Source organism: Takifugu rubripes, chromosome 9, assembly GCF_901000725.2.
Source record: "Takifugu rubripes chromosome 9, fTakRub1.2, whole genome shotgun sequence".
Classification (NCBI taxonomy): Eukaryota; Metazoa; Chordata; class Actinopteri; order Tetraodontiformes; family Tetraodontidae; genus Takifugu; species Takifugu rubripes.
Window position 1 is genome coordinate 6,170,410 of NC_042293.1, and position 14,067 is coordinate 6,184,476.

Below are 14,067 nucleotides of genomic sequence, written 5' to 3' on the forward strand. Positions count from 1 at the left end.
CCTTCTTAGAATTTCCTCCATTGGCAATACTCACATGGTGTATTTCACAGTCCACCCCTCCCTCTGCCCTGGGGCCCATCCTCTTCAACATTCATCACCTCCATCTTGGCATTATATCCCATAACTATCCATTTCCACTGCTATGCAGATACCCAGTTCTAACTCTCCAGTAAACCCAGCTCCAACCTCCAATCCTCCTCCCTTAAAGACTACCTGCCAAAGTAAAATCCTGGTTCTGCCTCAATTTCCTCAAATTAAACATCAACAAAACTGGTTGCCATTATTGGGACTAAATGTACGCTCTCCCAAACAGTCACCATTCCTATTGACAGCCACAATTGCCCCCCCCCCCCCCACTCTCAGGTTAAGATAACTTTTTGATCTCATATCCATAAAATTACTGGGTCCACATACTTCCATCTATGCAAACACCTCCTCTGACCCCCTCCCTCTTCTCTCACCCAAAACTAAAGCAATTCTAGACCATAGCCTTTCGCTTCCTGCCTGGACTCCGTACCCTCTTGCCCCTCCTTACCTCTCCTGGGGTAATGAGCTCTGAGCTGGTAGACTCTGGAACTCCTCCCATCTGATCTTAGGAACATCCTCTTTGTTCCACTGTACAACTCATCTGTTTAAAGCTGCTTCTCTCTAAATTTGTAATATTTTTTAAAATTCCACTTCTATATATGATGATGTCTTTTAATAATCTCTTTCTATTGTGTTGTACACTTTTTTTCTTCTGCGGTTTCTCAGAAAGGTGCCTTGAATTGTTTTTATTATTATGTTGAATCTGGAACTAAAATTATGACCCCTTTTTGGTGAAACCTCCAGATGTTTTTCTTCACATTGTCTTTAATCTACAAACTACAGTGGGACGTCTACTTACGAACGTCTCTACATGCAAAATTTTCAGGTTACGAAACGTCTCAACGGGAAAATATTTCCTCCTGTTACGAAAGAAATTTCAGGATACGAAAGGCAAAAATACACTACCGCTGCTACTCGCAGCTCGCAGAGTTTAGCGAACGCAAACATGCTTGTAGCTGCTCTGCCATTAGCTATTGCCTAGCATCTTCCTGTAATCCCATTGGTTAAGAGAGACGTCAATCAGTACAAGTTTGTGTGTATCCCAGCGTCTTCTTCATTGTCTTCGGGATTTTTTGTGGGTGTTCGTATGTTTGTCCAGATGGCGGTGTTACCACAAGTGTTAACGTTCGTTGCTAGTAATGACGGCTAATGTAGGATTAGCCTGTAATAAAGTTCATTTTGTTCCTAGAGAAGCCTTGCACTGAATTTCTACATTTATTGTGCGGTAATCTAATTGTAACATGTATTTGTTACATGTTTTGATGCATTTTCATGATTTATTAAAAAAAATATGTTAGAATTTTTGGGGGTTTGGAACGGATTAGGGCATTTACATGGAAAACATGTCTCTACTTACGTAATTTTCAAGTTACGAAACAACTTCCGGAACTAATTAATTTCATAAGTAGAGGTCCCACTGTATACGTTGCACTTTCTGTGACGTCCAACCAAAAAAACCTTTGGATTTTTTTTTTGATGTTGCATAAAAGGTGAAGCTAACCAATGCTACGCTGCGTAACAGTACTGTTCTTTATAATTACCTCTGAATCAAGGAGGATGACAATTGATTTTTGTTGGAATCAGTGAAACTGCCTTGTCCCTTTAGCTCACCCATAGCAGGTACAGCGACTGTAGCACACAGTACAAAGCTTTCAGACGAAAGTTCAACTTAAAGTGAAATGATTTGTCTGAGCTTAGTTGATGCTGACAGAAGGCTTCACCGTCCTGTTGGCATATCCCATTATTTTAGCTTCAGGCAAATAAAACTTTATAAATATTCAGCAACATCTCAGCATCAAATGAAACAACAAAACCAGAAAATAAAACACACACAGACCAAAACATACACCTTTTCTTCATGAGGACTCTCATAGACATAAGACATTACCCAGCAACTGACCCCTGACCCAGTTCTAAAAATTCATCTTAAAACCAGGTCTTAACCCTCAAAGAGTCCATTGAAGTTTTGAGGAATTCCAAAAATGTCCTCACTTCCCCAAAATTTCCTTACTTTGCTGGTTGAATCTGGGTTTTGGTACTTGATACAGTATGTAGCAAGTACAAACACACACACATGTACACACGCACACACACACACATACAAACACACAGAAGTCATGATGATGGTGATGAAGACAGTGATGTTGTGGTGGGGTGACATCATCATCCATCCATCATCCAGCGTCCCAGGTGAGACGGCAGCCATGTTGCCTCAGAGATGAACGAAGCAGAGACAAAGACATGGAAAATGACAGAAGAACAAAGCAGACAAGAAACTCTAATGACACTTTACATCATTCTGACAAATGTATAGAACATGCTGCCGAATCCCTGGATGTGCTGCAGTCTTGATTCTCCTGAGAACGCGACTCCACCTGACCATCACTGCTGGATGGCTCTATTTCCATCACTCCATCATCTCCTCATGCTGCCTCTTAATTAATAAAGTCAGATGGGAGCCGAGATCAGAGATCATGTAATCAGATTAGCGTGCCATTGGAGTCATGTTAGAAGGCAATAGAACAAACTAACAGCAGTTAAAGTTTACTCTGGATTTACCTGTGATTGAGAAACAGTTTTTACACACACACACGCACGCACGCACGCACGCACGCACGCACGCACGCACTGTTTAAACCAAACCTAGAAATGAAGAAACTTAACAAACTTATTATGTTTAATTGTGTAACTGCTGGATTTCAGGTGACATCATGTTAGATGACATCATCAGCGTGTAAAACCTGGTTCCAGCGAGTTTTGTATTTTTATATTTAATTTGTTTCTTTATCCTCTTTTTTATTGTCTGTAGTGCAAAACTTTGAGGTTTCTCCATCATCAGTTTAATTAATATAACATTAAAGTAGAGAATAATGTTTAGGTTTAAAACATAAAGTTAAAAAAAAAGAAGGAGCTGAAGAAAGGATCTTTATGTTATGTCATACTCACACACACACACACACACACACACACACACACACACACACACACTAGACATTGTACTTTACTAAAGAAATGTGTCAATTTAAAACATTTAAGTGTAATTTTTTTTTTAAATGAGAATTTATTGAATTTATTATCACGCTATAATGATTTGATTTTACTGATTTTGAAACCAATTTATGAAATTCCCTACACTTTCTCTGGATTTAGATTTAAAGATAAAATACATTCAGAGACAAAGTGTTAAATGATAAATTAGAAACATCTGAACATTTTCATTACCTTGATTTTATTGCAATAATCTCATTTTTAATTGTCTGTAAAATTGATCAGAAAACACACACACACACGCACACACACACACACACCCTATATTAAATTCAGATCAATTGAGAATCTTCTTTGTCTCATAAATCTGGTGGGGTTTTTTTGTATCAGTTTTTTCTCTTCACCTTTATGTGAACATACACACATAAATCAAAACGTTTTCTCAGTTTATTATATAACTCTGTTAAGTTTTACAGTGTACTGAGAGATAAATGGAAAAAGAGAAACTAAGCTATTGAAGAAAGAGTTGGTCCACAAATGGCCTCTGGTTATAAACCAACAACTGCTGAAGTTAAGCGCTGAGCATGACAACTACAACAAGCAGACGTAGTGGTCACCACCAGTTCATGCTGTTGGTCCGGGCTCGGTGCTGCCCGCTTTCTGACGGCTTTCTGGTGAAGAGTGCTTTTGATTGGGTGCTTCCCTTCAGTAAAGCACAATCCAAAAACACAAACATCAAAGCTGAATATCACAAAGTTATTCTCATTTCATTTCTGGACCATTCTGAGAAGAAGGGAGACAGTTCTGTCTGTGTGATGAACAGACCCCGACCATCAGGGTGGTGGTCCTTGAATGACATGCAGAATAGTTGGCAGGAACTGACCATTCTTCATATTGGATGAATAACTCAGTGAAGAAGGTGTGACCTGTCTTCCATGCACCTCCATGTTATCCTGATAATGGAGTTAACTCACAGCTGAGAGAAACAAAATGTCCGCCTTGATCCCACCTTTAAGGGTCTGAAGGTGTGGAAGCACCTGAAACGGGGGCAGGGCTTACGTTGGGCCTAGAAAGGGCTGGGGGGTTGAGGTGCGTCAGCCTTTGGGTCTGTGGTGCTGAGACTCAGATGATTATTGTGTTTTCTGAACCTTCTCGATCAGCTTCTCCTGAGTTATGGCAGCTTCAAGGTGAATGATATGGAAACAAAATGGATGACAGAAGACGTCAAGACAATGCTAACGTTGCAGAAGCAAAACATTGAAAAAACACCAAAACTACTATTCCTGCTGTATTCCAGATATTCTCAGAGTAGCCGATTAAAACATTTCAGCAGAACTGACTACCGGTTTCTGTATATGTTTGTATTTGGCTGCTTTTGCTTCTTTCAGAAGGTAAATGTGCATTTTCTTATCCTGGTTAGTGTGAATTATTGTAATTAATAAAGTTCTTCTCTTCTATTCACATCTCTCAACAGATCTGTGTGTGGGGTGTGTGTGTGTCTTTGTGTGTGTCCTTACATCAGCCTTTATTTTGTTTATTTAGAATTTTTCTGTTGGTGTTAATCAGTATCAAATATGTAATTGTTAAATATGTGATCTTATTTTGAAATGTTATTTCTTTCTGTTTATTCTTTAATTGTAACATTTTGAAATGATGAATGTGTGTGTGTGTGTGGGTGTGTGTGTGTCCATACGTACGTGCGTGCGTGTGCGTGCATGTGTGTGTGTGTGAGAGAGAGAGCTGGAGATTAACATTTATACACTGTAAAATTATGATAAGGTATTTTTAAGTTTCCTCATGAAATCAGATTTATGATAATTCTTATATTCTATTAATTTCTTGAACAAGCTGTGATGAACTGAGACCTCAAACCTCAAGAGGACAGATCTGAAGGTCTGGGAGAACATGAGGAGAATAAACTGACACCACAGCAGAGAGGAGTTCTAGGAGCTTAGTAGAGCTGCTGGAGATGCTGGAGTTACTGGAGCTACTGGAGCTGCTGGAGCTGCTGTAGCTACTGCAGTTGGTGGAGCTGCTGGAGTTACTGGAGATGCTGGAGCTACTGGAGCTCCTGGAGTTACTGGAGCTACTGGAGTGACTGGAGCTACAGGGGATACTGAGGTTACTGGAGCTACTGAAAGATGCTGGAGCTACTGGAGTTACTGGAACTAGTGGAGTTGATGGACTTACTGGAGTTACTGGAGCTACTAGTACTTCTGGAGTTAGTGGAGTTCCTGGAGATTCTAGAGTAACTGGAGTTACTGGAGCTGCTGGAAAAATCAGACATTCCAGTTTAAAAATGATAAAAACAGGAGGACTCACTCCAGTTGATGTCTGAATGACAACCTGTGTGTGTCTGTGTGTGTGTGTGTTTTTGTTTGTGTGTGTTTCCAGTCTGTAAAATGTTGAGCATTGAAATATTTCTGTAGTGATTAAAGTGATTGTCATCTCCATGGTGATGCGATAATCACAAATGTGATATTTATAAATTAAAGGTAGCAAAAGTGATATTAAATAAGTTGAAATTAATAATTATACTTTTGATTGTTTGAGATAATTTAGCATGAATCTACAGATATATTTGAATAACACATATGCGCAAAGACATACACACAAGCACACACAGGTTTTTAAAACCAAAAGAATTCTTGCTCATCAAAGTGATTAAATATAACTTAAATATTCCATCCTATTCAGATTTAAATATTTGTTGGTATCACAGTAACAGTAAAATAGTAATAAGCCAAGAACAGTCGTAAATACTGTTTCACCCTCTGGGAAGATTAATAACTATAAGCTTGATTCATTTACACAAAAGATCCACAAGATCCACAAGATCCCTGAAACTGCTGAAAACACACACACACACACACACACACACACACACACACACACACACACACACACACACACACACACACACACAGGCATATGTACAGCTCCACACAGATCAACCCAGAGGTTTTCTGTCCAAACTTGAACCTGAAACCCTCCTGGAGGTTCAGAAGAGGGTAAAACCCACTAAAACCTACAAAGACATGTTCAAGAATTAAAGGCCTCATTTTGGACAACAACAAAGAAAATGAAGCGTCTGATCTTCACACAGAAGAGACGTTCCTGGATGTGAGAACATCCGACCTGAGGCCACGTTCACCTCCATGATGATGCTTAAGGGAAGTTATTCCACAGGGAGAACCAAGAGGGGTTCTGCATCAGGGACACACACACACACACACACACATCTTAAATGTCTTTATAGTGAAGTTGATTCTTCCTATTTTCTTACACAAATCTGATTTCTGCCTTTTCAGACCTAAAAAATGACCTCAGAACGCTAAACTAAAGAGCTGGGAGATGTTCCGCAGTCTCTGATTCTAAAATCAACTGTTTCTTCAGCTGAAGCAGCCCACCTTTCACCTATGGAACCACTGGGTGAAACCGAAGAACCTGGACCTAATGATGGAGGCTGGATTCTCAACAGAAAATCAAGTCCACCTGAAGATGGAAACAACAACTGACATGCAACAACCGAACAGCCCATCATAAAGATGAAAATGTAGCCCTGAACCAACGTCTTCATTTGTGCTGCTGCTGAGCCGCCGAGCCCGAGCTGCTCCGGTCCGGCTAGGAAGTTCCGAGATTTGACTCTAAAGGACTTCATCTGCTGAGAATGCCATTAGTGTGAACAGTCAGAATAACTCCTCTCTCCTTCATAAATCACAAACCTAACCTGACACATAAGCTTGGATTTTTGGATTCGTCAGCAGCTTCAGTCCAAAAGTCTGAACAGTCACAATTTAACATCAAAACTCTTCGGGATTATTTATCAGATGTTTGTAATGATCAGTTCATGTTATTAACCAGTGGATCTGCTCCGACCCTTCCCTGAAAAAATACTCCACACAGCAAAAACAAGTCCCATGATTCCTCAGTCTGCTGCCATGTTGAACATCACAAACTTCTACAACACCAAGAACAAAGCAGTTAAGATGAAGACAGATTTATCATCACAGAGATTTTAAAGCAGCTCCTACGAATGTTTCTGGTTCAGAATGTTTATGTTTATAATTTTTTACAGGGATAGAGCCACCATCTAATTTATGCTGTAAAAGTGTTTTAACTAAAGTGATGATGCAGTTTTCCACATTTGGAGCAAAGATCAAGGAAAATGACTATTCTTATATACCTGGATAAATACAATATAATAAAAATCTAACCTTAAAAGATATTTAATGAAACCACAGTTCAAAACTCAGTCGTGAGTCAAATAAAGACCAGAACAGGAAACTTTACTTGAGGAAAGCCTGGAACAAAGGTCTAGAACAAAGTCTACAATCAGAGAGCAAAGACCTGACCACCAGCGCATGGAAACAAAGACGAGAACCAACGCCACCGTTGTCTCTACCCGACAGAGGATTGGTCCAGAATTCACCTGAACACCGAACCAAATCACTGATAAATAATCACTCTGACAGAAATCATGAAGCTGACAGACAAAAAATGATGGAGGCTTTCAGATGTAAACGTCAACCATCAAACTTAACTTTTTCTCCGTTATTTATTGATTTAATTAGATCCCCGACTGATATATTTTTGCATATTAATCTTTACTGCCCCTGGCGATAATTACAATTTGGGGAAATAAAAGAGTTTTCAGGCCAGTTAAAAACTGAAAGTAAATTGTATTTCCAATGCAAAAAAAAAGAGCTTTGACGTCAGCAAAAGAAGCGCGACACTCGGAGAAAAGATGATTAATTAGATCAAAGGTATAGAAGCGACAACGTCCACGATGCTGATCCGAATCACGCGCAACTTCTATTCGTCTGAATTTGATCTACATCTTTTTGAATAAACCTGTGGACGTCAGGACAGCGTGACGTCAACAGGTATGCGCTCCTCTGACGCACGTGCAGAATTCCGCACAAGCAGAGCATCTGAAACACCTCTGTCGTCATCAATAGACCATGAAGATCCCTGCGTCACAACCCAAACAACACTGACACGTGTGTCCCACGCGTGACAGACGGTCGCAGATTGAACAGAGAACAAAGTTCCTGATCAGTAATCAATGATATCTGATTGTTCAGGTGAGTCTGATCACAGCAGGTTCCAACGTTCACGCGCACAGAAGCGCTGCTAAATGCTGATTCAGGTGTTTAGACTCACATGGAAACACCTGAGGCCTGTTACCTGTGTCAGGAGGACCAGAAGGAGGCTCTCTGCGCTCAGAGGTGGATGCATCCAGAACCGGAACCAGGCCCCGAATACCATCACCTGTCCGCCGCCTCGGACTGCATTCCTGCGCGCACACACGAGCACACACACACGCGCACCCCCCCATCCCACACACACACGCACACACACGGAGAGACACAGATGAGGGAGGTCTTCATCAAGTTCTTAAAATATTTTTAAGAAAAGTTTCTTTATTTTCAGAGTAAAACCAGCGTCAAAATTAAATAGTTCTGACGTCATGCAGAAGCCCAACCACCGCAGGTCAGAGGTCACGCGGTGTCCCTGGGAACCCAGTTACGCCACATACTCCGTTATTTTTAATTTCTTGTGCGTGGTGGGACTCGGATTCACGCACCTGCCTCTTCTTTGTCTTGCTCTTTGTGTTGCTCTGTTCGCGCCCGAGTTCACCTTCCTGACGTCACTATCAGCTTTATGACGTATAATAACAGGATGTCCGCGCCTCTGGCCTCGAGTTCGGGGGTGTGACGGTCACGTTTGGTCGCCTCTGAGTGCGCTTGGCTGGTCCATTTCAGTTTCTACTGACCGTGACGTTTTTGCGCGACGTGTTTTCTTTACGCAGCTAAAGGGAGCCAAGGCTGGTTCGCTGGATTTTACTCTCCATATTGTGGACCTGAACCGGCCTCTGGTGCCTTTATCCTCCCGGAACTCAGAATCTTAGGAGGGTTCGTGTGACGGTGGGTGGGTGGGGGGTGCTCGAGGTGCTCGAGGTAGAATGTCCGTCAGTCCTTCCCTGTGTGTTTGTGTGTGTGTTTGTGTGTGTGTGTGTGGTGGCTACGTGGATGCAAACAGTATTCCAGCAGCAGCTCGGCCTTACCGGGGATTCCCTGACAACTCTTGCACGTGTGTGTGTGTGTGGGGGGGGGAGGTTTTTTCCAAACATGCACATCGTGCACTCGCTCTCTTTCTTCATCTCACTCCCATTCAGTTCCTGTGTTGCCCACGTGCCTCTTGTTTATAGTTGGGGTGTCCTCGTGTTTTGGGGGAGGGTGGGGGTGTCATCAAAGTTTTTTTTGGCTTGCTTTGTAAATATATTTGCTGGCAGAAAATTAAGCATTTCTTTCTTTTGTGAATTAAACATGTGACGTAGCTGCCGCTTCAACACAATTAAAAGTAAAACCAATGGGCGGCGATATACAAAAACCTGGTAGCTGTGGAATTACAGAAAACAAGCAGAGTAAATGAAAATAACGACAAACCAACGTGAAAACTGCCAAATGAGATAAACAAAAACTCTAAAAATAAAGCTTCTAAGCTTCCACGAGTAGATCCTCCGCGGGTGAAGTCTTGCCGTGCGGTGATCGCGTCCTCCGCAAATGCTTTTTGGGGTAAGGGCTTCCCAGATTACCAGTAAAGAACAGCAAGCCCAGACCGCAAAAAGATTCGTGAAGGACATCCTTCTGCTGCCGCGACGCCCGCGGAGTCAGCCCTCTCCGGGAGCTCCCTCCGCTGCGAGGAGTGCATCTCCAACAACTCCAGGCACGCTCAAACATACGCACAAGCACACACACGCACACACAGGTCTTCAGGATGCTGCCGCTGTCCACGGCGCCTCCGATGATTCCAGTTTAAATTCTCCAGTCACAGCTTCCTCACACTAACTATCTTCTGTTTCTATCCGGTTGTGTAGAGCACAACGCACCCCCTCTTTCCCCACCCCCACCCCCGTATATCGATGCGTGCTGTTGTCAGTGTGTTATATCCCCATCAACGCGCCGCGCCGCTCTGCTCCGTATCGCGCCGAATCGTATGTGCGCGTCTGCAACCGCTCCGCCGCTCTGTGACAAGAGAGAGCAAAACTGCCGCTGCTGCCAATAAATAAGAGAGCAGACATGAATTTGATTGGACGGAGCAATTCTCGTCATCAACCAATCGCCGTCTCGCTCATATAGGGACCCCCCTTTTTGAAAAAAAAATAAATAAAAAAATAGGCAACGCAAACCAAATTGTGATCTATACAGAACATAGTGATACACAACTGGATGAACACTATCCAGGCGTTTTATTCTGATTTTATATATATGTATACATACACATATACACATATATATGTAAATTCAGCAACATGTGACGACGCAACAGAAGCAGATCTGCAGGAGCTTCGTCGCCGCAGCCCTCGGAGTTCAGAGGAGACCACAACCGACACGGACGAGGGACATGAGCGGAACCCTAAAAACACCCAGGACACACCTTCACTGTGCTCAAACACCCAGCTGGTAAACACAACTCACCTGTTTACGGACACCCCCTCCTTCCTGCTGACTTACACGGGTGGAGGCCGGGTCACGATCCGGATCAGAACTCCTCCTCTCCAGATTTGTACACACAAAAAACACCCAACTAGTCTGCCTTAAGAAGCGCCAACCGAGGCCGAGCCCGTCCAGCCCAGATGCTCTCCTGGTGGAAGAAAAACCTTCCTTGGGTGGTCTTGTATTTGCGGCCCAGTCAGTCACGATTCTTTCCCTCCGTCTGCGCTGCACTGGCTGCCTCTCTTGACGCAGCCAACGCGCACATTACTCACTTTAACAGTCACGACTCGGGAATTCATGTTGTTTCCAACGAAATTACAAGCGCGGCGGGAGAGACCTGCCCCCTGCAGCCAGAATGCGCGTTCAGACAGACCAGGACCCGCGGCGCGGTTGGTTTGTGTGTTGGTGCATTTGGTGAAGATAGGGGCTCGGATGAGGCCGGTTCTGGTTCTGCTGGGGCTGCAGAGCTACCGCCTGGAGCATATTCACCCTCCGCGGCTTTCCACGGACAAGCTTCCAAACAGAGAATCTGCCTCTCATGAGCTGGTCAGATGCCTACAGGAGTCTGAGGAAATGACAGAAGCGACACAGTTGCGGTCGTTCAAACGGCGGGAATGAAAAAGGCTTCCAACGTGTGTTTGAGCCAAATCTTTGCGGGAGGCGGAGGTGTTTGTCCTCAGATTCACTGAGAAGAATCGCTGAGAGTAAATAAAGCTTCCGGCAGCCAGAACTCCCCCTACACGCGCGCGCGCGCACGCTGCGATGAGCAGTAGCCTGTTCGGCCGCTTGCAGCTTTCAGCACCGCCGCTGTTGGACAGCTCCGGGTTTCCCCGCGCGGTGCGGCGAGTCTCCGCTGCAGCATCAGCTCTCCTCCTCTTCCTTCTCTACCTTCTCCTCTTCCTCCTCCTTTATCTCCCCTCCTCTATCTCCTCCACGTCTTCCCCTATCTCCTCCTCAGTCTCCTTCACCTCCTCCTCCTATATCTCCTCCCCATCTCCTCTTCTATCTCATCCTCTATCTCCTCTTCCTCCTCTATCTCCTCCTTTATCTCCCCCTCCTCTGCCTTCTCCTCTATCTCCTCCTTCTCTATCGCCCCGTCCTCTACCCCTTCCTCCTCCTCCTCCTTCTTCCAGGGAGCACTCAACAACAAACAGGGAGGAATGGCGGGGCTTCCCTGTGACAGTGGCTCAGCAGCGCCAGCAGACAAAGCCAGTTTGTTATTTGGAGAGAGGGAGATTCCGACCCTGCAGGAAGGCTCCAATCTCATCCTCCACACCTCCACATGCTCAGAGGATCCTCCACAGCTGGATTCACGTGTTTGTGAGCATGCACGCACAGGAATGATTACAGAGCGCGTGTTGGAACACTCACCCAGCTCAGCCGCCACCATCCTGCAATAAAACACACACACAGATTCAGATGGCAGATTTCAGCAGCGGCAGATGCAACAGATCAACCCCCCGTGCGTGATTCTGTACGGGCAAGCAGTCACAGTTTGCAGAGGATCACCTCCTTTTACACACAAGTGAATCCCGTCTGTCTATTTCTGGCGCAAGATCTAAACTATGATGCTATTTTTAGGACACATCACACACAAAAGAATCACTCACGAAGGCGTCGCTTCGACGCGCGGATGGATGTGAAGTCGATTAACCTAACATCTCCTCCTGAAGATCAGAGCATCGCTTCTTCTCCACTTCTCCGGTGCATCATTGCAGAGATTTTTTTGGTAGGTGATGGTGGGGGGTGGGAGTGTACCTCCTCCTCCTCCTACTCCTCCTCTTTAAAACAATACTTTCAACCAGAACATCTAACATGTGGAGCTCGCCCAGTGTTTGATGTCTTCAGAAGCTTCCAGTCACACCAGCGGATTACCCGACATCCCCTCTGGGCTTCTCCTCTTCAACTCCACGGAGCTGTAATATCTGCTAATTAAGCTCCGCTGACGAGAGAAGCAAAATAAGCACTAAGCGCGCGGCTTCATCTTTTTGGTTGTTGGGAGGCTGCGTCAGTTACTAGGCATTGACGTCACGTTCAGATTCTCTCACTTTACAGCGCGCGAAGCTTGATGAGAGACAGATCTCTTACAGATCTCTTGTCAGTGGATGGACGCTTGCCAAATGTCTTACAGATGCGCGCGCGTACACACACATACACACACACATACATACAAACACACACGCGCACATAGAGGAGAGTGAGGGAAAGCACGCCGCGCGTGTGTTGGGGGGGAGAGAAGGGCTGCGCCCGTCGCATCGCTCTGTGCTATTTTTATCACCGCCTGTCGGCCAACCGTATGGCCGTGACTGCTGGTAAACGCGTGCACAGACATGGACACGCGCTTTGAGCAGATCAGCAAACGGAGCCAGGAAAGATCAGAACCAGAAGGTAGAATTTGTGCACCACTTCTATCAGTATTTGTATTTTTTAGTATCTCGCTCTCTGACATACCCGTGTGCACACGCAGGCATACAAAGTCCGGATCACAAACAAGGAGAATCGCGCGCAATGACGACCACGTGATGTCGCCAAACTCCTTCCATCATTTCTGAGTTCAACCACAACTGCTGCGAGCTTTAGTTACAACACCAACTACATATATTAAAGGACGGGGTGACCCGGAGGGGTCGGTCACGTGACTCCCTCCCAGGCGTCATCCGTCCGACGATCGTCACCTCGTCCAGAGATCAAACACCACGCGCGTTCACCTGTGAACTTCAGATGAGACAGAGACGACTCACCTGTCCTGAGGTGTCGCAGGCAAAGCTGGACTGCAGCCCTGAAGTGTCGGTTTTCCGGAACCGCGCACGACCGTAAGAACTTGTGCCGCGAGCTGAGCGCGCGAGGATGTGAATGACGAAAAAGATGAATGAGACCGGAGAGTAGGCACGCGCCCAGGAGCCTTCAAAATGTCTGTCGGCAACCTTGTCTGTCTGTTTGGTTTGGTCTTTGTGTGTGTGTGTGTGTGTGTGTGTGTGTGTGTGTGTGTGTCTGTCTGTCTGTCTGTCTGTCTGTCTGTATTCTCCCGCGCTGTGCTATTGACCTGCTTTGACGTCACTGCGTCATTAAGTCTCCCCTGGAAACACGGACTGTCAAAAATAGTATCAAATTAATTCTGATGGTGAAGGGCCGGAACTTTGGGGTCAGGTGGTTTGGGGTAACCAGCCTCTATGGTGACCAGGGGGCGTGGCTTACAGGGGAAAGAACAGCCAAACCCAATTAGAAACTCAGAAACAAGCATAACGAAACAACAGAGCCATAGACGGACGGACGGGTTCATGCCTGTGCCTGCCTGCCTGCCTGCCTGCCTGCCTGCCTGCCTGCCAGCTGTCCTGGTTCTTCAGAGGTCTTTCTCTGATTTCAGAAGATCCAACCGGGCAGACAGGAAGTGACAGCAACAACATGATGACATTACAGGCCATAGCGGCCGTGAGGGCTGAGCCAAACCAAGGTTAAAGCAAGGCACAAACACACACACACACACACACAC

The 14,067-nt window shown here is 44.9% G+C and overlaps 1 protein-coding gene and 1 non-coding gene across 2 annotated transcripts; both read right to left on the reverse strand.

The window, feature by feature from the left end:
* Positions 1-4,261: 4,261 nt before the first annotated feature.
* On the reverse strand, positions 4,262-13,999 carry LOC115251078 (putative protein TPRXL). The gene is made up of 5 exons (XM_029842060.1): positions 13,890-13,999; positions 13,319-13,479; positions 11,949-11,968; positions 8,266-8,374; positions 4,262-5,345 (listed from the first exon to the last, which is right to left on the reverse strand). The coding sequence occupies exons 1-5, from the start codon at positions 13,997-13,999 to the stop codon at positions 4,942-4,944; spliced, it is 804 nt and encodes a 267-aa protein (XP_029697920.1). The 3' UTR covers positions 4,262-4,941.
* Positions 9,634-9,722, reverse strand: mir129-1 (microRNA mir-129-1). Its single transcript, NR_105354.1, has one exon. It is a non-coding gene; the product is annotated as a microRNA mir-129-1 (primary transcript).
* Positions 14,000-14,067: the final 68 nt, after the last annotated feature.